Source organism: Dermacentor andersoni, chromosome 11 (genome assembly GCF_023375885.2).
Source record: "Dermacentor andersoni chromosome 11, qqDerAnde1_hic_scaffold, whole genome shotgun sequence".
NCBI classification, from domain to species: Eukaryota; Metazoa; Arthropoda; class Arachnida; order Ixodida; family Ixodidae; genus Dermacentor; species Dermacentor andersoni.
This window is the reverse complement of record NC_092824.1, coordinates 33,748,928-33,772,688: the sequence shown is the minus strand read 5'-3', so window position 1 is coordinate 33,772,688 and position 23,761 is coordinate 33,748,928. Positions and strand designations below refer to the sequence as shown.

General features: G+C 47.9%; 1 protein-coding gene across 2 annotated transcripts in view; it reads right to left on the bottom strand.

The window, feature by feature from the left end:
• Fim (plastin-2 fimbrin) overlaps positions 1 to 23,761 on the bottom strand; it is a 59,146-nt gene that overhangs the window by 4,271 nt on the left and 31,114 nt on the right. Inside the window, exons 2-4 of one of the 2 annotated variants that reach the window (XM_050167244.3) lie at positions 14,626 to 14,850; positions 11,759 to 13,036; positions 7,015 to 7,155 (exon numbers count right to left, since the gene is read on the bottom strand). In XM_050167244.3, coding sequence (XP_050023201.2) covers positions 7,015 to 7,155; positions 11,759 to 13,036; positions 14,626 to 14,850 — 1,644 coding nt within the window. Of the gene's footprint in view, positions 1 to 7,014; positions 7,156 to 11,758; positions 13,037 to 14,474; positions 14,501 to 14,625; positions 14,851 to 23,761 lie in introns of those variants that run through there. The other variant, XM_072285323.1, reaches the window with a different exon arrangement.

Below are 23,761 nucleotides of genomic sequence, written 5' to 3'. Positions count from 1 at the left end.
GTACATAAGAACAAACAATGGGCATTACTTAATGCAGAAGCGGCTTGAATGTTGCGAGCATTCTGTCGTAGTGCCGAAAGTGTCTGGTATTCCGGTAATCACACACTAGCAGAACGTTTCAACGGAATGGTGAAGGCATAAACTCAAGCTGATGAAGGAACTTTAGCGTAGACGTACGTGAGCTGCCTGATTGGTCTCCACGGTCCAACCACCCGTTGGCGCAGAGCTTAACCAGCCAAAGAAAGAGCTAATATTGCTCTAACCAAGTGTAAAACATTTTAAACATTAACAAAAACAACATGTTAATGATTACACTCTTGCAAGAAATTTACACCAGCAGCAAAGAAGAATACATTTTGTTACTGCTACTGTGTGTGGTTGAGCTCTATGCCACCAGGTGGCTACACCGTGCAGACCATTCACATTTGTGCTTCTGTTCATCCCCTGAAACGACACGCAAGGGGACACGGCCAGGCCCTGTCCCCTTGTGCTTGCGTTTACCCTAATACCGGACTCGTGAAACGCTATTGCGTTAGTAATCTTCCGGTGTAAAGTGACGCCCGCAATCGCGCAAATCCTCGCACCCATCGGATAGCGGCTGTCCAATGCGCTGCAGCCAGTCCGCTCGTCTACTGGCTTGCAGAAGGACACGATGTTGCAGCTGGACTTAGTGCCAGTCGCTACATTTGCAGTCCACCATGCAACAAGGTCGAATCATAGCGCTCGCAAAAAGACAGACCGACACTGACTGCAGAGCTCTCGTCAAAGACTGAGCACGTAACACAAGCAGACGATGCTAGCTGTGTGCCAGAAGTGCTTAAGTGTACTGAAAAATTGTTCTTGTGCATTCTCATTACGTTACTTTCTTTTTATAAAAACAAATTAACTAACATTCCAACTATTACAGACATCATTTGTTTACCATAAAGTTGGAAACATTATCGATCATGTGCCCTGGTCAGCCAATCGGATAGCCCGCCCCACTGACGTCATATGGGCGATTTCCATCATATGGGTAGGCGTGGCTTAAAATTCTGCCGAGCAGTGTGCTGCGATCGGCAGCGATGTGCATTTTTAATACCTTATAATAAATTCCACGCTTCGCACGGAGCACTTAGATGTGTCAGTTAATGACTAGAAGGACCTATTCTAACGACTCAGTATGTTTGTAGAAAATCGCCTAAATCGTTTCAGGGTCCCTTTAAGCGATAATCACGGGAGGAGCAAGTGATGGTCCCATCCACCACATGAAAAAGAAGCGTCAAAGGTTTCCCTACTTTGTCCAGACACATTGGGCCCGGAGAGCTTTCTCCAGCATCGAAACTAGAGCATGTAAACAGCTGTGTAAAGCATAAAGCTCCTTTCTTCTGTCAACAGCAAGCGTGGAATGCCAACAGAGGGGAGATAAGCCTGTGATTGCGTTCGGCGTGTAGTAGGGCAAACTGAAAACTGTCAAAATCAATGGCGAAAAAGCATGTCCCGAGTTGAAGACAGGACTTGTACGGCAAATAATAAAAGGTGCTGAAGTTGTCGGATTATCTAAGCCATTATATTTGGACTGCACAATTCACCAGAGGTCCTCTGCAGACAATACCTGGACATGTTCTTTGTTCGGAAACCTGCTGTTTCAGCTGTTACAATGTTATCAGGTCTCACAGGCTCAATCCCCATCAGTCCCATCGATTTCTGAAGGAGATTTCTGAAGTTGCAGGTGAGCGTGCATTTCCTCCTCGAGCCCGGCCATGCACCTTCCGCACCCTATCTTACACATATTCTCGGGCGGGACAAGAACTGGGCAAGCTGAGATAGCTGGTTTATGTATGTGTGCTGCCTTCAAGCGCACCTAGCGCTGGAAGGCAGTGTAATCTAACGTTTCAGGTACACATTGACGAGAGAGTGTTGCTACACCAAGAGCTGTCAGTCTCATTATGCCAGCGCAGCGACACTGAGAGTTGCAGTCATCGAGTTAGATCTGTTCATGTTTACCTGTGTGTGCGCGGCACCATGTTTACTAATTAAATTAGTAAGCGAATGTTTACTACAATTTAGATGGATAATAAAACTACAAACCTTACTTCGCATAGCTGTTGAATACATTACTATCGTTTCAATGTTACACCTTTAGAGTGAAACTGAATTTGGCTTCTTTTACATTTAGGTGAAAAATTGAAAGTGGGGGCATGTTCGCTGCCGTTCGATGATTAATGTGGAGTTTAATACAGCATTTCATTTTTCATTCTATGACGAGAACCCTCTGCAACAGGCACACACGATTTTTGCGAGCGATCTTCTGAGGTTCATGCCAGGAAAGAGGAACTAAAATTGTTCACAAATCCATTGAGCCGCGATGGGGATGTGCTGTGAAGTTCCATCGAATTATGCGTAATTGAACTGCAGTGAAGTATACCACAAAGGACAAGAAAATCGAACCTATTTCTATAACTTGCTGGTCTATGCACTTAAATTAAACGGGCCCTGAACCACTTTTTATCAAAGTGAATAAATCCACGGGAAGTTAAACTAGACTTTTTTAGAAGCACTTCGCCGCAACAAGTACTTCAATGTGTTGAGTAGAACCGGATTTGCTGTCCGTCAAAGGTTGTGCATGATCCCCGTTGCGGTGCTTCCTTTTCTTTTTGAATGCCTTGCACTGCAAAGGCTACGTCGGAGCGCGGTGGTACTACGCTCCACCTACTAATCATCACCATGGCATGCAGTTCGAATTTGATTTTGGATGTTTACATAGATGCCACTACCGATTTTAGCTCCTACAATGCGCTGAACTTTAGCCAAACAAGGTTGTCCTCGGCTAGCTGCAGTGCGCTCAGCTAGCAGACTCGTCACAGCACCCCACGGCTTCTGCAGTATCTACGCTGCGTAGCAGACGGCAGCTACATGCAACTGAAATGCGTATGCATAGCGTTTGCTTTGTGCATCAAAAGGCTTGAGTGTGTGCTCGCACTCATATGCTGCAGTCTGGCCGTGCTACATGGTGCGAATTGGCTTTGTCCCGCACCAGCTTGACCATCATATAGTAGCCACATTCAACTTTCGCATTTTTAAGTGCAATGAAGCTAAGTATGAAGCGAAGTCTGCCAAGGTGTCTAACCAGGAGCGGCCAGGGCTGAGCACAGGCTGGCAAGAGTGTGTGGTCTGACTGGTTTCGTGTGGTTCGAGGCTAGTCAAAGTTTGCCAGACTCGACGACTACGACACCGATTAGCAGGATAGTCAAAGTTCAATTCCTACACGGGCGACCACGGCTGAGCGTGAGCAGGCAATAGTTGGCTTCTTCCGGAATTGTGTAATTTTTATCAAAATACGAAAGCAGATTTTCGCTTACTGCAGCCTGTTTATTGAACAACGTACATCAATTAATATACACAGTACCTGTGGGAAGAAGGGCACTGATCCAAACACCTTTCTTTATAGATGGCAGCTATTTGCCAATAGCAGGCATGTATGGGAATCTGCTGACTTATGAAATAAAGCAGCTTGAAAAGAATGAGGAGCAGGCTTCTGCTGAAAAGAGCATTTGAGGAAAACGTGACTTTGCATTCCGTTTGCAAGCTCCAATAGTCACACGCAACTGCAAAATTTGGCTGAGATGTCCAAAGCAGCGTACGCAATCCCCAGTCTGTGTTCTTTCACCAAGCCCAAGAGGTGGTTTAGGACCTCATAAAAGTAATCTGACAGCAGGTACATGTCAATGTTTGGCCCTAACTACATCTGTAAGCAATCTTCATCAAGAATGAAAAGTGCAATGTCGAGATATGAGGGCTAATTAATCTGACAAATTGGCTCACGAGGCTTGCCACCACCTTCCACCTTTACACATGTTTGTATTTCCATCCCCCTTCTTCTGCAATGCCTTTGCCCCCCCCACCCGCCCATTCAAGGTGGCAGTAAGTAAACGAAATGTGTTTGTGGAAGAAATAATTATTGAGCCACAGCAGAGTGCATACCATGAATGCAAAAAAATTGTCACCCAAGAGTAGCACTAAGCTAGGAACAAAAACCATGCTTGTTTCACGGACTAGAAGAGCCATAGCTGAAAAAGTGTCCTGGCCTGGGGACTAAACCCACGACCAATACCTTTGTGAGGCAGTCGCTGTGCTATCTCAGCTAAACGAGAGGTTAGCAGATCAGAGTGAAGCCAAATTAATTGACAACTCGAAATGCAGGGACATTGAACATGGCAAATCAGTTGCGCGAAAATTTGCAGTGGTGGAAGTTTTACGAATGGAGAAAATCATTAGTAGACGAAAGATTGTTTTCTTTCATGACACTTCTTCCACCTTGCGGATTTCTGCAGAATTAATTAGTTAACTGCACTCGAATTACAAAAAGGTTATGAAGATGTCAGCTAAATATAAATGAAATAATAAAGATTAACAAAATAATGATACTACAGGTAGCTATTACACATGCAAGCTTACAACACACTATAGAGTTGCAAAAATCTTACAATGGTAAGAAAGAGTGAGAAGTGCCATCTGGAGAGTAAAATAAGGAGGTACAAGCCAGGAATTACAAAAATGAATGGCATACTCACGGATTCAATAAGTACATAAAAACACATCCTAAAAATTTTTGAAGTGGGGAAGATAGGCGCACACTATTTTATGCAATAGTAACATTGTGTAGACATACCCTCTGAGCTTTGGTTTATATTGAAGAATTAAAATACTGCTCAAGATGGATGTCCCATCTCTGTGGTTTCTTGTGGCATTTCACATAGCACATTTACTTTTCCATGTTTGCTAAGACAAACTATTTCTTCAACAGTCAGGTACTTCATGAGGTAAACAGTATGCTTCTTGCACCGCCGATGCTAGTACTGCAAGTGACAACCTGGTAGCTTTAACAATGAGACTCAGTTTTGTCATGTGTACTATTTCTCCTGAAACTGCAACTTTTTCATTTGTTTGCTCCCATATTCCACGTAAGGATGCATACCACATGGCGCTGTAGAATTAGTCTCCATTTCACTTTGAGCGCTAATATTGTAACAGTATTTACACCAACAAACATTCTTTGTGTTCTATAAAGGCAAAGTGATCAAGGCCGGGAGAACAACCATGATCTCGTGACTCAGTTGCGCAGCGTCATGCTGAGAGAGTTCAGTCTAATTTTTTTACCTGAACCTCTATCCTACAGCTCTATCCCAAAATTGCACAACTATTGAGCAGCAGTGTTGTTACACACAGCATGCACACCTTGCGAATCATTCCACGTATCTGATGCTACATAATTAAAGCTACTGGTGTGCAAACTTAAATTATGTGACAAATCATTCCTTTTATTTGCACCACATTGTCATACTCTGCAACAATCAAGCTTGCTTCCCGTCATGCAATTGTTGTGCGAGCTAATTTTTGTGCGGAATAAATTCATGCAATTCGTGCAATGTCATGCAATTTTTGTGGAGAATAAAGCTGCTCCCACTACTATGAATAGGATCCCTGTGACCAGGTCATAATGTGTATTTTATTATGTGTTGCAAATCACACCACCTGAATTTTTTCACTGCATTGGCAATTTTAAAGTCTTAGTACATATGTTTCAATTATTCATTTTATGTATTAGTAAAAAATTGCACTGGTTTTGTTTTACTTTATTGTTAAGGCCATTTTTATTGGACTATACATGTGTTTTTCAGAGAACGTTATTTGCTGTCGAAACCGTTACTGTTTGACTTAAATAGTAGCATGGTATTATCAGTAGTAACACCACACAATAGTACACCATTACGAAACAGTAATTCCAGTTTCGGACTTTTGGCCCTTCCAAAAACAGCCATCAACAGCACTACAAGCAACTTCCTCAAAAAAAGCTGTGTCAAACAAAGTCTATGTGAAGCAAGACAAGGTCAACATACATGGTGTATGTATTTATATGTACTGAAACTGGGACATTAATCATAGTGCAATGTTCCATAATTGCCTGATATTTTTATTTTCTTCATTCCATTGTCAGTCCTACCAGTTTTTCCAGAACCTCTATATCTTTTATTCATGCTGAGTTCATTCATTTGCTTTTTCTTTTTTTTTTTGTGCATGTATACCAACATTGTCTTCTTTCAAGTCAACTTTGGCTGGCACGCTTCTTTTTTTTACATATACACCAGGTGGGCCAATTCTGGAGATTGTGCAGTGTATGGTGCAGTGTGGTTAACTTTAGACTATACTGGCACTAATTATGCCCGTACAGTTAATTTTACCTACTCTGTGACTAACTCTCACTTGTATCACTGAGACCTACATTTTGATACCTTTTTCAGCTTAAGACGCCCAAAGACACGGAAGGTCCATTTTTGATCATGAGGCCAGATTCTACGTAGGCCAAACCCAGGTGAAGTCGCCAAAGACAACCTTGTCATCAATTCCGGCGTTGTTGATTGTCAAACTATGAGGGAACATTACTTGACTATGCTTGAAGACGCGTATTTCACAGTGTTCTTACTTACTGCAACTGCTAAAAGAAGTATATTTGAGTTTTAAAAGAAACATGCCACCAATATTTTAGAAATATGGAATTATTAATATGTACTGGTTTAACTTTTTGCCATAGTTGCATAACTGATGCCACAGCTGATGAAAAACTGTACAGCTTAAAACTTAGTGAACTAGTGCTGCATTTTGAGAACACAGTTCAGTATTAATGATCAGCTTTAACTCCTTAGCCCTGAATATAAGCTACAGCTAGGTGGTCACATTGGAAAATTATGGGAAGCTCCATGGCCAAGGTGAAGTTTAAACGCAATTCAAACGCCTTGGATTGTTTCGAAATATAAGTAAATGGCTACATGACTTAATCAAAATGTGAAATCTTGTCCCAATGACTGACTTCTTTACGAGCTCAATAACCGGTCAGGTTATGCATGCATTATTACTGTGCCTTCAACTTCACAACAACACATCTAAATATTGTGCAATGTTATGGTGAGTAGCCTTGATAAATTTCACTATTATCATGAGCACTTTATGCTATCAGTAAAATTTAACAGCACTAACCTGGTTAGTTGCATTCAGGACTTGAGCATAGTTGATGCATCCAGGGTTGATGGCATCCACCAGGTCGATGATAGGACGTGCATCACAAATGCATGGATCTTGGAAGCTCCGGATTTGAGAAGTCTTCCCAGCAGACTTCAGCTGCATGAGGAGATAAAAGAGCATTAGTAGGTGCTCCAAAATATGGCAAATGGGGTTTGTGTATAAATGCACAATATATGAGCACAATCACTGTGCTTTGAAAGATAGTGATGGTCTGCAGCAAGCAACAACATCCAGATAGCAAAATTCATTTCATCTTGCAGAGAACAGCAGGAATCTTCATAAACCAGAAGTCAAAATCAATAAAAAAAACACATGCATAGGGCAGAAATTATTGGAATGTTTTGTAAGCTAAAGAAAAATGCAGGACAGACAGAGTTGCATTTGTAAAAAGGCCACTACATTTCACTGGCATTACTGAGACCTAAAAAAAATTGCAGTGAATATTGCCCTCTAATTTCAGCACTCTGAAATGAGCTACAATGGCTCAACACCCGTAGGAATTCAAGAGCTGTGTAACGGTTCCTTGGAATACCGTAGGACTGAAAGTTGATCACTAAACAAAAGATGAAATGTAGCATTTTACTGAACACTTCAGCAAATTTCTGCTCATGTTCTATGCTGTGCACTGCGCCACATATTTAAGGACTGCACCATGATAATGTATCTAAGGGCCCTAACCTACATAACAGAAATAAGGGTGACATGACTCCGTTGACACGTGTTTGAAGGGATATACAGTAAACCCTCATTAACTGGAAAAATATCTCGAAATATGGGCTAAGTTCAATTTCTATTCTGGGCAGTGGCGCCAACCTACGCGTTTTTCGCCGCTTATCTCGAGAAGTTCCAAAGCCAAAGTCCAGGCACTTCTAAATCTCGACTTCGAAGATACCAGCGATAAGGCAACCCGGCAGCGCCGCTCGCACACGCTTTTCGGCCGGCGGCAGCGCGCTATCCGAGTCGGACGCCAAGCCGTGCCGCGCCTCCCTGCTTATCTTCCCCTCCCTCCCTCCCTCCCTCCCTCCCTCCCTTTCCTTATGTCCATTACCCATCGCGCGCACTTGCTCGGTTGGTTCACTGCCACTTTGTTGAAGCCTCGTGCAGGAGCGGTGAGCGGGCGCGATCGCGCTTCGCTGTTCGGTGCGCGCGTTCGGTTGCGCCGCGTGCAATTGGCCTAGGCCGCGCCGACGTCGCGTGGCTGACGAAGTCGGCGCGGCCCAGGCCAATCGCGCGCGACGCAACCGAACGCGCGCTCCGAACGATCCCCTCTTGGCTACGAGCTCTATAAACATAAACACAGAGATATAAAAATACAGCAAAAAATTATTATAAAAAAAAACTGGGCACATAGTGAACTTGGTAATCAACCAATGCCATGATCATTATTGATTTGTCGCATACAGTAACTCCCCGTTAAATCAAAACTGGAAAAACCAGGAAAAATTTCGAGATAAGCGGAGTTCCGAGATAAACGAAACAGAAGCCCGCTGGCCGCACATACGCCACATGGAGCATTTCCAAAATATCTCACGTAATGTTCTCGGTCACTTTCGCGTGCATCGACATGGGACACGTCGGCGTGGTCTTACTCGGGAACAGCGCTACTGGCATTGTGCTAAGACAGCCTGCTTGGCACACGGTTACTTACCCCTCACCGTCGCGCAAGCATGAAGCGAGCGTCGTTATCAAGTCGCGATTGTGTCGAAATACGGTGGGCTCGTAGCTTCTTTTTGGCTCAGCGCGCGGGCTATCGCGCCTGCTCAAAAGTTCCTATTACTTTGCTAGAGATAACGATAAAAGCACATTGACTACGTTATGCATCACTGATGGCGTCGTAAATGAGGTGTAAAAAACTGACTCCCAGCTGCCAGTATGGCATGTGTTGATCAGTGACGCCGTGTAAAACTGAACGTGCACTTTTAACTACCTTTTCTGATGCACACTTCAGAAAGCGCAGTGTGGCGGGGCTCGCAAGGCAGCATGCACCGCATCCGCCGAAATATCACATGCATAATACCGGCTCTCTATTTGCATTAAGAACGACACTTAATGAGAGCAGCGTTCCGGGCAAGTTGGTAATCCATTACTCAAGTATTATTGAACAACAAAAAAAAAACAGACGTAAGAGAAGAACACACACAAGAAGAATACATTCGTTCAAGGGAAGACATGTAACAAGAGTCGAGCAGGACGTTGTATCATTACGCGACTCAAGCTCAAGTACCAGCTTTTTATACATGCAAGTTGGACTGCTGTGCTAGACTGTTTCAAAACCAATAATCTGACACAAATTATTATTGACATAGCAATTGTACGGACATTCCAGGAGCATTTTTGTCGTCGCCGAGCTGTCCCTAATGAAGTACAATTAAGTGCAAGAAGAAAAAGCGGCTTGTTTACCGTACAATGCTACGCGATACGGTGCGAGGGAAGCATGCGAGAGCGAGCCGACAAAAAAAATTAAGGAATTTAATTCTGAGGCTTTTCATGCCAAATCTACGATGCCATTAGGAAGCACGACGCATGAGTAAGTGCGGCCGCCGCGGCTGGCATTGAAGCCGCGACCTGAATCCAAATGTTGGATCAAATGGGCCAAATGTTGGATCATCACGTGATCGAGTCCACGCTGCCATAGTTCCCCGTCCGGGCTCGTGGACGAGATAACCCGTGTGTATCGCAGCCCGCGCGCTGTATGTGGGAAGACATCTGCACCCATGTATGGAGGAAGGAAATAAAAAGAAAGGCGAAGCGTCGATTGCGATAGCTAATTAGTGAACGAATACGAAGTAAAGATAGCAATTTAATCAGGGGTATAAACTTGTAAACATAGGCAAACTAACTAAATTAACAAGCATGTCACGCGCGCACAAGCCAACGTGAACACATCTCACTCGATGACCGCGGGAACTCGCTGTCAGAACGCTGCAGTGAGGAAACGCGGCAGCAGCAGCGAGCGAAATGACTTTCGTGCAGCCGCTCGCGTCAACGCGAACTACGCCACGAAAAAACAGCGTAGCGCGGACTCTGTACCCGTCGCAGATGGCTTTCCAGATACAGCGGCCCGGCCGGACACGCGCGACCGCCCGGGCCACCGGGTGTACAACGCGCCCCCCTCTCTACGCTCCCCGCGAAGCCTTGCGCGCGACGGAAGGCGGCGCGCTTCCTCCCCGCTTTCCACCGTTGCGTGCGCGAAATTGAGCCGCGACCGCCGGCTCACCCTCGCAAGCTTTCACTCGCACATGCAGCATACGGCGGGCGGCGACGATTTTATGGCCGTTGGACTTGATACGGAAAACAACGGCGACACCGACGACAACGGCAGAAATGAGCCCGCAGTGTCTATATAATTGCTATCACAATAGCGCTTTTCTTCCTTCGTGGCTGCGGGCGCCAGGATGAAAGGCGAACACAGATGGCTGGTGGCATCATCCCCACTGCCTCCCAGCGCCTATGCAGTGTTGAAGAGCACACACTGTGGGGGATGGAGACTCAGCACAGTTAAACGGGAGCACGCAACGTAAGCTTGAGGCATTCATGCGCGCTTCCGTTGGCGGTGATCCTCAACGAGCCTACAGCGAGTGCTCGCCATCATCGTGCGAGCTGTTCATGTGCGTACGTGCGTGACACCATGCCTGTTTGATAGCAAGCGAACGGTTACTGATATTTTATACGGCCTTTAATTAAAACTACAAACCCTGACGTGAGTAATCGTCTAATACTTCGCTACCGGAAGCAATGCTCTTGCCTTTATGGCGAATGCGCAACTTTTTTGGTGAGCAACAGCTCGTTTAGGCCTATGGCTCCGCAGAATGCTGCCTTGCAACTGTTCTCTCTCTCCCACGCAACGTCGTATGCCTCTTGTCTCGCCTTAACTACGCTGCCCCGTACCCCACTGCGAAAAAGCAGGGAGATAGGAAAATAAAGTTTTGTATAACAGTAAAGTGTTGCTTCTAGCATCACCGCCATGAAAACTGCTCTAGACCCGCCAGATCTCTGACTGCCTCGGAAAATTTCTGGTCTTTGTTCCACATACACTTCCGCATATGCTATGGGAGTGCCCAGCACAGTACACCCAGACTAACACCACGACTCTCTCGTCGAGGTTGCATGAGGCTCTACGGAGCTCCGCCCTCGACGACCAAACCTGGGCGACCCAGCACGCCCGCGAGGCGGCGGCGAGGCAAGCCCTCGACGTCCCTTCGTGGGAGGCTTAGGCCCGGCCATCATAAAGTGCTGGTTCTACAATAAATGTTTATTCCTCCTCCTCCTTGTTCCACAATATTTTCTTTCTTTCTTTATTGATTTATTTAAGACAATACACATATTGTCTTAGGGGACACGGCCAAAGGCAAACATTTACCATTTAAATCCACTCTAAGAGACACCCTCCTTCGGCAAATTTTTTTTTTTTCGGTTCATCACGCACGGATCATCAGTTCGATATGGTGCGCCTTGCAGCCGCACTACATTGTATGCTGATCTTATCCCCAGAACAAGTTCAGAATGATTATCACTGCCATAAATGCTTTCAAGACAGCCATTGCTCATGAATACTCCTTGCATGATTATTTTATTCTTATTATTGTTGTTTGGCATAACCTAGCCACTCATCTGTAATAATTCGGCGGTAAGAGATCTTGATTAATTAATTAACAAATGCACAGAGTGCCATGCATGCCCATCTGGAACACAGACTAACCTTTCCATTTGTCCACTGGACGATCTCCTGTTCCACGATGGGGTGGCCCGTGTCCGCCAGTTGCGTGAGCACCGAGAGCGTGTAGGCGCGCATCAGCTGCCAGACGAGCGCCAGCGTGAGCGTCGCGTTGCCCTCGAAGAGGTCCTGGCCGGCCACGCCCACCAGCGAGAAGCCCTGCTTGCGGCCCAGCTCGACAGCGTAGTTGCAGTTCTCCAGCCGCTCCATGAAGCCCTTGAGCCGGCTGAAGCTGCGGTGCACGCGCGTCCAGTTCACCAATCCGGGCCGGATCACGTCGAACAGCTGGAAGATGACGAGCCCGTCGGCCAGGTCACTGTACAGCCAGTTCACGTACGGATTCACGCCCATCGAGTTGATCCAGTTGCGGTACGTCTTCTCCTCGCGCGTCTCCTCTAGTCCCTCGAGGCCTTCTAGGGCATTGCCGTCCTCTGGCACGTCCAGCGCTGGGTGGTTGTTGAACAGGTTGGCCACGAAGGCCACGTTCAGCTTGTACACGCCGTCGACCACGTCCTGTGGGCTCAGGAAGGAGCGGCAGTTGATCTTGTCAGCCTGCTGCAGCATGACCTCAGCCCGCGCCAGGAGGTCGGCCTCGCGCATCGCCTCGGTCGTGACACCCGATCCGACCGGGGCGATCTGGCGCAGCAGGATGGTGTAGATCTCAGAGTCGCGCACGTCCGAGGTGAAGTTGTTCAGGCGGCGGTTGGTGCCGGCCCGCTCGAGGTGGTAGTTGCACCAGCGCAGCAGAATGGCCTCCGGTGCGAGGTGGAGCAAGTGCGCCATGTCCTCTCCCGGCTGCACGAGCTGCACGAGACCCGGGCAGTGCTGCAGTGTGATCTGGTTGAAGAGGCCGATCTTGATTATCTGCCAGAGCAGGCCCAGCACAAGGTGCGGCTTGCCGCGCGCCAAGTCGTGCGCGTCGATGTTGACGATGCTGCAGCCGATGGACTGCGCCGAGCTCAGGGCGAGCGTCAGGTTCTCGTGCTTCGTGTACACGGTGAGGCCCTTCTTGTTGATGGCCCGTTCGTCGATCGTCTCCGGGCAGGAGTGGTTGATCATCTTGCACAGCAGGATGCCGTCCTTGACGCGATCGTACAGGACCTCACCGGGCATCGGGATAGGAAGAAGGTGCGCCAAGTCGGGGTCAGAGCTGAGGTTCCGGTTTATCCAATCGGAGAAGGCGGCTCGTTCTTCGTGCCGAACGGAATGTGTGGTGCCTTCGCTGGAAGCTTCGGACATGCCTCCCAGCGTCTGTACGTTGTCCTAGAGTGGAGCAATAAACAAGTCGAGTTATTGATAATGAGTGATGGGATTAATTCCGAAGAGCTCAACGCTCGGCCAGCAGCCGTGCGTAATGGAGAGCTCTGTTCCGTTAACATGCCTTAGTGTAAATTTTCATGACCAATAACTTAAATACAACCCCACCAGCGTTTCCGCAAACCGCCCTCATCGGAAAGCTCCCAACGGGGCGGTGCATCGAACTCGCGACCTCGTGGTGAGCCGCAGAGCGTCACTCAGCTGTTGCGCTTCCGCAGCGGGTACTAGAGCACCGAATGGGGTACGTCAACGCAAGCCGAGTTACGGCCCACAGCGAATAACTCATAATAGTTAGTTCAACAGAGAACTACACGCATACATGTCAGACGCAGACAAAGCAGACATAATGTATCAAGATAAATATACTTGGCAAAACAATCTCAAACTCAATGCAGGCTGCATAAAGCCAATACACCAATGGCGATAACATATTTGCCAAACAAAAAAATAACTAGGTATTGCAACGTCTCTTGAGTTGACATTTCGGCTGGCATCATCCGAAGCACTACGTGGACGATCATTCGTCAATACCCGTGGCGTATACAGGCGAATAAAAGAACAGTAACAGAAAAAGTAGCTATATATTGGCATAAGGAACCGTTCAGCTTTACTAGAACTTCTTGGACTAGTTGGTGCAGCTTTTTTTCTTTTTACAATAGCTTTAGCCAAAAACAACGACCACTCCTGAAAGAGGAGGGAAGGGTGCTGACAACTGTTTGACAGTTTTTGCCAACTGGAAACTTATCAGCTCGCGCTCGCCTTGTCTCTTTTTGTATGTGTAGTCATTTGCTTCGCGCTAACCGTATTGGAGAAATACCCTTTAGCGTTCTTTCGGCTCACCTCCGGGAAGAGTATTTCTGTCATTCAGCCAAGCGAACGCCGGCTGTGAAAACAATCCCTCAGACAACGAACACATTTAGGACGGTTAGAAACGTCAGAAGCTCCGAGTTTCCAGCGGCAAACATGAACGAGCGCCCCTGCGCGCATCAGCATCTGCGTGAGCGTTCGTGCCTTAGTGGGCAAAGCCTTCTCTGTTTGTAGCTACGTGTTCCAGAGCGAGAGACGTTCGACGCAGGACGGCGCCAGCCTGTCAGAGAAAGCACTGCACGTTTCGGGTAATGGTTCCCGTCCCCTCCTGTCTCCAGAGCGAGCCGCCCCGCCGCTTCACACCTCGCCGGCGGGACAGCCTTCGCCCTTTCATTCACGAGCAGCTTGTCGATCTGACCGTTCTTTCCAAAATGATGTACTTAATCGTCTTGTTTCTCGTTTACGTGGCTGTCTCTGTCCGGGCCCTCCTCGCTGATCGACGTGGTCAAGCAGGCCTGGAGCTAGAGCAGGTCGATGAAACCCCAATGAAACACACTTGTAGATATCGTCCGCGCACCTTTTTGGACAGCATGGCTTTGAAACCCGCCGTTTCGCTGATCGACCTGGTCAAGCTCCAGGCCTCTCGGACCCAAAGGTCGAGTGGCCTGGAGCTTCAGCAGGTCGATCAAACCCCCAATGAAACAGTGTTGTAGACATCGGCCGCGCACCTTTTTGGACAGCATGGCCTTGAAACCCGCCGAGACCTCTTGGCCGCGCAGCTCGGCGTAGATCTGCTCGAACTCGGCCATCGACAGGCGTCCCGGTTCGGCCAGGGCGCCTCGACGCCTCTCCATGTCCTCGATCATCTGACGTACCTTCCACTGGGGAAGCTTGAAGCCCACCGTGGCCAGGGCATCGCGGAGACTCGACAGCTCCACGAAGCCCTTGCTCAACTGCAAAAGATGACACACTTAATTCAACACTTTTCCTAAGGTACAATTGCACGTCATGGGCACGAGGCGGCAGAAAAAGAAAAAAATAAATCTGCAAAGAACACGAAAGCATGCGACATTTCTGAAGACATTAACAACAGACGCAATAAAAATGACAGGGGAATTCAGTATTTTTCTTAGCAGTACTGTAGTAGTGATAAATCGTAGCTTTTGTCCGAGAGAAGGTGATGCGAAATGCCAGCCAACGCAGTTCCTGGTGAAACAACGTTACGTCATTCCAGAAATCTCCGGAAGGCCACTGGAGCTGGCCTTTGTAATATATCTGTTGGCCATGCTCCTATAGGCTGTAGGGCCTGTGGTAAATCATTAGACTGCTCGCCAAATGGCGTTTTTCAGCATCATGTCAGGGACAACCAACGTTTGCGCATATATGCGCCAGCAGTGTGCGATGTTTCAATCGCTTAATGAAAACTGCCAGCCAAATCTCCCGTCGCCCATCAAGAGCTGGCGAACGTGCCGTCATTTTCATTCTAACATCTTATGGCGTTGACCCGTGCTCCCTCAAGGGATGTAGAAGACAGCGCCAACCTTTCCCTTCTTCATAAAGAACAACATCTTATTCCAGCATCTTAAATACTTCCCTCAGTACTTATATAAGAGGTGCAGTTACTTAATGTAACACACTGGTAACGTGTCAGTACGTTTCAGCACAATAAAAACATGAATACGCAAATTTTCTATTCCCTGAGAAAAAGAAAAGGTAGTCGACAGATCGGTGCACCTCAATACAACACAACCACGTTAAATACGACGGCCGTATTTTTCGAAACTTCATTTTCTATTCTTTTCGTCATATTGGCTCGAACGCCGCATCGCCTTCGTCGCTATAAGATCGACGAACTCGGCGGGATGCACGATAGGCGTGGAAAATGAAACGTGAGGTTGCAAAATGCCGATTCAAATCTTGAAGCTGAAAAATGCAGCCAATTAGATCGGTAAATCAAGTAGAATGCAAGCCAGCTAACATAAAATATGAACGCAAATGCGGTTGTAGATAAGTTTTCAAGATAGAAAAAATGAGTAATGATGGCATTTACATATGCGGCTCGGAACGAGTGAATGATGGCGCAGATATGGTAGGAAAAGCTGTTCTAGTCGGTAGCTGCCGCAGAAGAAAAAAAAATGAAACTACAAATGTCTTACGAGTAGCGCAGCGGACGGACTACCTGAAGGGGATGATGAACAACCAAGATATGAGTGAATGTGCTATGAATATATAAGGCGCGCAGTGCAAAGACTAAAACAAAAAACGAAGAAAACACTTGTGAATTAATGATGGTGTATCAGCGCGACGACGCAAGAGAAAGGAACTGACCCGACTATGCTCTCGGGAATATAACGCCGATATCGCACGAAGAAAAAAAATCAACAGTAATTACAGGGAGTTTAGGATCCCAAAAGTCACAGAGCAACGCCGTAGCGGCGGGAAGGCTCCAGGTTAAATTTGACCGCTTCGGATTCAATAACGTGCACGCAAAAGAAAAAGAAAACGAAGCAGGCGAGCGTTTCTGAGCATTCCACTCCCATCGGAATGAGCGCCTCCGCGGCCGGGTATCGAACCCTCGACGTTATGTTGAAGCAGCAGAAGGCCATGACTGCCGAGTCACCGCGGCGGGTTATTGTGCGACATAACGGATGGATGAGGCTCATACAGAGCGATTCTGAACAGATTGATTGGTATTTCAACCACGTAGAATAGGTGGGCTGCAAATCAACGCGTCTCAGGGTGGCGCCCTCTGGATTTAAAATGCGGATTTCGAAGGCTACGCTATTGCTGGTTGAATGCGGCGGAAGCGATTCTTGGGAGCCGGAAACACGTCACAGACGTCGGATTTTTAGATGTCATTTACTGCTGCCCCTCACATAAGACGGATGTATGTTGAAGTTGATGTCTTGCTAGATATTTCGAATAACCACCACACGGAAAACGGGCCGACAGAAGACGATGGCGGTGCTCCGAACTTATTTGGACCACTTGTTTCACACTAATTCATCGACGGGGTTAAACGCTAGCTTACGAGCTATGGAGAAAGGCTGCGCTGGAACGCTAATTAGATAGCCTGCTGTCCTCTAACCACCACCGGAAGTACGCTGGAAATCAAACCGGCGACCTCGCGCACAGCAGCGCTAAGGAGTCACTGAGCCATCGAGGCAAATTTATTTATTCAGAACTGTCAGAGCAGGAGTGTTGAGCTTTCCCCTTGCGACAACAACGGCCAGCCGTGCAGACATACATCACGCGCATTATGTGGCCTCCAAGATTTCTGACGTGGCCCTGGGCGGCGTCAACCATATCCAAGGCCACGAGCCACCGTCGACGGATGCAGACGACACCGATCTAGGCCGAATGCCGTGTTTATCGGTTTATAATCCACGCTCTGCGTATATAGTCACCAAGGCCGAAGGTTAGCCGGAAATGTTGCCTCGGAGTCAATCAGTATTCGTTGGGTCTTTTTCTTTGTGTTTTTTTTTTTTTTTTTTGAGAGAGAGAATCGTAGGTGCGATCACGCCTCCACTTTCTTTTCTTTTTAACAACGCGTTACGCCTCTTCAAATGATCATTATCTTGATAAATCTAGAGAGGAATTAAATAGAGCCTACATTCCGCACTCAAAGATTTTCCGCACATCGCAAAGTCGCGATTATTTAAGCATGACTACCCCGGAGATTACATCACGGTAAATACGGTATTACTTCAGCGATGCCGCGGTCGTGACAAGTCTTCTCAGCAAGGTCAACAACATCTCGGAGCACGCGCGCGTTTCCTTGTGACAGGCCGCTTGATAAGCAGGGCGTGAGCTTCAAAGGGAACGTTATCTGCAGCCTATAGAGTTACCTATGCAGTGCGTCCCTGATAAGAAGCACGTACTTTGAAGTCTCCAATTCCGAGTGCTTTAACTCGGAGGTGAAGGCGTGAACAAGTCAAAGTTGCCGCGCTCGGGTAGCTCAATCCATACCGCGCTGTCCTCTGTAGTACGAAAGCGGAGTACCTTATTCGTGCAACATATCCTTCGTGCTAGGCCCCCTTTGTAAGGGACCTTTGAGCTATACGACACACTGATAGAGTTATCGATTGATTTATTGAGGTACAGCGCCCCAAGAGAGAGAAAGCCAGGAGAGGAAAGGCAGAGAGGTCAAGGCTATAGGATGTTGGGGAGGTCAACCAGACGAGCGTCCGGTCCGCTACCCTACGCTTGGGGTAGGGGAAAGGAGAATAGAAAGAAGAGAAGAGGGAGAGGGAGTAAGCACTGTGTGCACACGTTGCAATGCGTGCAGCAAAGCGCCTTGAAACCATAGTCCCGCCCAAGCAAGTGCCCCGCCAATACACGCTTTGCTCGAATTCACTGTACCTTTGCTACCGTCTCGTAAATTACAAAATTTACGCGGTGCAAGGTGTAAAATTGCTACAGCGTACACCGCTCGACGACAGACGGGATTCCGTCGAACTTGTGACGATGTGTTGAGCGCTCCTGACAGCTGACCGGTACATATAGAGAGCATGAGCGAAGTAAATATGCAAAGATTCCTTTCGGTCGATTCCCTTCTTATCATCCACCGATTATAAGTGGTCTACACTACTGATAACGAAGGCGGGGGAGCAGCTCAGACCGCTGATGAAGGGCGAAAAGGAACGGCGCTGGGAACGTTACGTTGACGCGGCCCATGGTTTGCAATGCGGAGGCTAAACGTCGTTGAATCCGCTTGCCCCGGAGAAGACACGACGCGAAACGGAAATTTCGATTACACAATTGCGGTGGCCAGCAAACAAACAAACAAACAAAAAAATACGAACTGGGGTGAATATAAACACACCCACCAAACGTGATCAATGCTTTCGCACGTAAGCAAGCAAGCAAGGGACTCGTTAGCGCTTCATCACCACGACGCTGCTCAGATGACTTCGAATAAGACGCTACGCGACGCGATTGCTAAACAATCCTTTCCGGGAACACATCATACAACTGTTTCCGCAATACGGAAGAAAGACAACACATTGCTCAACTACCAGCTGTTTTACTTTATTTTATTGACCTTTTGTCAAAATGAGTGTCTGCTGAATTCCCGGAAAGTACGTATGCGCCAACTAGCTCAGCTGAGAACTATCTTATGCCAGTTTTAATGAGTACAAAACAAGGGCAATAATAGTAGCCGCCAATAATGAAGCACAACACGAAGTGTATCTCCAGAAAGTGCTTGTGATGCTCCGACACTCGAGAAAGGGAGCGATGGGAAAGCATGTAGTAGAGAAGAAAGTAATGACAGCACCCGAAGGCACCACCCAGATATGAGAAACGCCTCGGTCTTTCCTGCCGCTTCGAGGGGCTTCCATGACACGCACCTAATCGAAATTTTCGGCCACACGAGAATGCATCCGCTGGGATTCGGTCAACGAGAATTCGAATTTATGGATCCACTTCCTGTGGGAGGAATGCTCTTGCGGTTATTTGAATAAACACTTTAAAGGGACACTAAAGGCACATATTAAGTCAAGCTAAATAGATGAATGCTGGAGGACGCCTACAAGGCATTGTTACGTTTCGCCTACAACGCGCGGTAATGCCGGCGCGGATGCAACGGACGCCGGGGCTTCGTTCAAAGCGGCGGACATTTTGGCCCGTTCGACGCCGCCGCAACGCCTCCCCGCCAAGCGTGTCCAGGCGTGTTTCAGTGCCACGTGTCTTCGTGTGTGCGTGTGTGTGTGTGTGCCCACGCTTGTCAAAGCGCGGCAGCCGGGGAGCGGAGCTCCCCAAGTGAGGAGCCAGGAGGTCTGTCCGTCGGCGGGTTGGCGATGCGTCACTACACTCGTCTCAACATGTCTCTCAGCTCGACCGTGCTCCGCCGTCGCGTGGGCTCATGCTCCGCCGTCGCGTGGGCTCATGCTCCGCCGTCGCGTGGGCTCATGCTCCGCCGTCGCGTGGGCTCATCCCGTGACCTTCCTTCTGGCCCGCGACGCCGAGAGTATAAGAGCAGCTGCCCCCGGACGCCAGGAGGGAGGCTCCGATTTGTTCTGTTGAGTTACGTGCTCTCCCGTCTCTCCACTTCGGTCGACCTGACCGGCCGCTCTTTTGCTATGTTAGAATAAACAAGTTGTTCTGTTACCAGTCTACTCTTGCTTTGCCGGGACCTTCGGATGCTTCCAGTGCCCCAGGCCGCCAGGCCAACGCTACCCTTGGGGCTTGCGACCCATTTGCAATAACGGGCGTCAGCACCGAGACCCCAACAGCATCAATATTATCGCGAACAATGCTTTAGTAATTGATAAATTGAGGTAAATGCAGGACACGATTTCCGACTCACCAGGACATTCAAGTACTAGCCCGATGACGAAGGCACCCCTCATTTTATTTATGTCCCCAGAACTCAACTTTTCGTTATAAAAAGACAGTTGCAATATTCCATTATGTGACGGGAGAAAATGCTACTCGTGAAGTACTATTCGAAGCTGAGCAAAAAAAGAACTCATTGACGTTACCCTTCACAACGAAGCGGGCGGTCGAAAGGCTTCGTTATCGCTCGACTCTGCGACGCCAGCGCCTTCGCGTTTCAGTAGTTTCGTTATCGGGCACCGCAACGCCTGTTTTGCTGGCTCACGAAACTACAACAAAAATGCAAGTAGCAGAGACTACCACGTCCGTGTGATGTCGCGGGATGGCCGAACAGTCCACGCCACTCGAGCAAAAGCAGCTGCAACTCCGGCTCGGTTTATCCATGGCCGCGCGTTTGAGTGTCGCGAAAAAAAAAAAAAAAAAAAAAAAAGAATGTACGCGCGTTTGTTTCGCACAAAAAAAATGTAGCGCCGTCTGTCGGGCGCCGTTTCACTCACAGACGGCTCTAAGGGCAGAGATAGCGTATGCAACGTCACCACTCCCCCGCTCGGGGGCGGGTGATTTGAATTGCCCTAAAGGTACCCGCACCCTTCAGACGCGATTTTCTCTTAAACGAAGTCCGTTCTTGGCACGAGACAAGCACTGCAAGGTTTATGGAATGGTATTTGAACAGCCCACGTTGACTTAGTATATGCCGTTTAGTGTCCCCTTAACAACACAATGCAGTGACCCAAAGTCACTAAGTATTTCAACCTTGCCAAGTCGCAGATACTATGCCGAAAAACAGCGTGCACAGCGGCACGAGTGCCGGAACCACAATCTTATTGAGCTCTCTTAAAATCGAAGCACTGTTTGTTTCTTCCCTCTTCTTTGCGCGGACGACCTGTCTGGCTGGAAAAAAAATAACTGGGCCCGCTACGGAAACAGTTTAATCAAGGGTGATGACTCGGTACTCCGATTTTGACACCAGTGCACGAAATGTGTTACCGCAAGGATTTTAACGTGGTTGGCAACTCAGCTCGAGCTTGGAGGCAATGCAACGTCACAACGCCTACACGCCTCATTGCATTAGTGACTAACAAGGCTAACCAATAGGTACCCCGAGCCGCGTATCCCAGCAAGTCTAAAGGGAAGCTATATACCACTTGAATGACAGGAAGCCTCCGATGGTGTCTGTCCAGTTGCATGTATTTCCTTGAGGTAATCAGGACAACCTCGTTAAGGTAAAAGGCTGGTTTCTTAATTTCTTAAACATGTTTCTTTTTTGTTTAATTATGGGGTTTTACGTGCCAAATCCCCGATCTGATTAGGTGGCACGCCGTAGCGGTGGCCTCCGGAAATTTGGACCAACTGGGGTGCTTTAACGTGCACATACATCTATAAGTACACGGGTGTTTTCGCATTTCGCCCCCCATCGATATGCGGCCTCCGCGGCTGGCATTCGACCCCGCGACCTCGTGCTTAGCAGCCCGGACTGTAACCATACACTTACGAAATGCGATAAATCGATTCAGATGGTCCATGGTGAATACGCTATAGCCAGCTCGGAAGGCGTAGACACTGGACGACACAAGTAAGAAATTTCGTGTCTACGACGCGCAGCCAAAACGGTTTGACGGGAAAGGCCGGCGGTTCAGGTAGACGCGTCTACCCGGATTCGTATCCCAGGTGGATCAAGTCAAGCGGAAACAAAACCAGCTGCACGTACCCGCAGAGGAACAGCTGTTCACCGAAAACAGGACGCACAAAACAGGACGCAAAAAACAAAAAATACATTGCGGACGTATCACCAGCCAGTGCTCTTCGATACGGCGCAACCTTAAACACATCTGAGGTGCAACGGCTACGATCACGCGTAGTTTACATAAGCGCGTATGCAAACGAAGCAGCCAGAACGTGCGTTTTTGGGCGCTCTGTTTATGACATTTGCACAAACGCCAACGGGTCACATACGCTCCACAGATATCATTAAAGTTAAGCGGTTTACGAGTTGAAGCATGTACAATACGTCTAGCAGATGTGAAATAAACACCTGTATCGCGCAACCTAGTGAAAATGTGCCGCTATACGAAGACGAAGTATCGTAGTGAGAGAAATGCTAACGTCCCGTACTCAAATTATTGGATATTTGTTTTGCCGGTTCCAATATGGCCTCGAATAGTGTGCGAATCACTCAAAACAACGCTTAATGTAACAGCTATGTGCTAGCCGCTGATGTACCTTTTCTCGTATATCGAATTATTGCTCCTACCGGCGTTATTTTGTTACATTATTGGTGCCATGATAGTTGCTCTAGATACAGCCTTACGCAGTGACTATGGGTCTGTAAAGACGTTTGAAATAAACAAGCAGAAATACTCGTTGCGGTTGTTGCTTATACCACGCTCTTAACTGAGCTAAAGAATAAACAACAATGTCGACACGCGGACCACACCCGTAATTGTGGGCATTTGAATCCGACGCTCAAGGAACAGCTGCGAGACGCAACGATTTCACAGGCATGACTAATGTTATTTTGTTTTTCGCGATGACGTATCGTTTTCCGTAAAAAGGACGTGGAACCGACGATGCAAGCTCGTGTTGCAGAACTAAGAAATAAACGTCGACACCGTAAGAAAAAAAGGTAAATTCACACAGGCGCTTGTTCGCTCGCGATCGAATTGCGCAATAAAAAAAATCACGCTTCATAGCGTACTCCATAATATCGTTGCACGCGCTTCAAAAAAGGCGCCGTCGCGGCCACACTGACAGCTGGAGATTCGGCGCCAGAGCGCTAAATCCGAGACAAAAGAAAAACCAGCATAGGGATAACATCGCTCGGGTCACGTGTCGGCTTTTTTTCAGGCTCCCCCGCCTATTTCCTCAGAGTTCACAACGCGCCGCCAAGGTACCTTGAACAATGGGGACCCATAGCTCTTTTTTTTTTTTTGTCGCTTCAGATTGAGACCGAGCAATAAAGTCCCGGAAGTATATGCGTACAGGCCAACAATGGCCAGCGTTTCTGTTGCGCGGGCGAGACGGCATGCGCCAACAACCTCGTGACATCGGTGACGACGTGGTCGGGTGCGCGTGAAGACGCCCACTCGTTCGCCTGCTTTGTTTTTCTCCGCTACTCCGGGCCGATGCGCGATAGCCTCCCGCTGGCATCGCTTTCCTTTTTGGCAAGAGAGCAGTTTTTCTTTTTCTCTCTCACCCAAAATCGGCTTGAGCGTGAAACACGCCGCAGAAGTCAAAGTTACGCCGTAATGTGCAGCCCGACATTGTTCTGAACACGGCACTTTGACATACGCCGTCGAGGACAGAAACGGAACAGATACAAGCATTTTCTTCATCTTTTTTTTTTTTTTTTTGATGTAGGCGTCCGATAAGACAGCCATGCCAGCCTTCCGGAAATAACGCGAGAGGAAGCGAACACCGCCGACGTCCGTGACATCTGCGTGCATTGTCGGCTGGCTGAACGACAGTATGCAAGAAAAGACTTCCGTGGCAGAGTGGCTCCAGAAAGGCGTATGCCAGGGAAGTTGC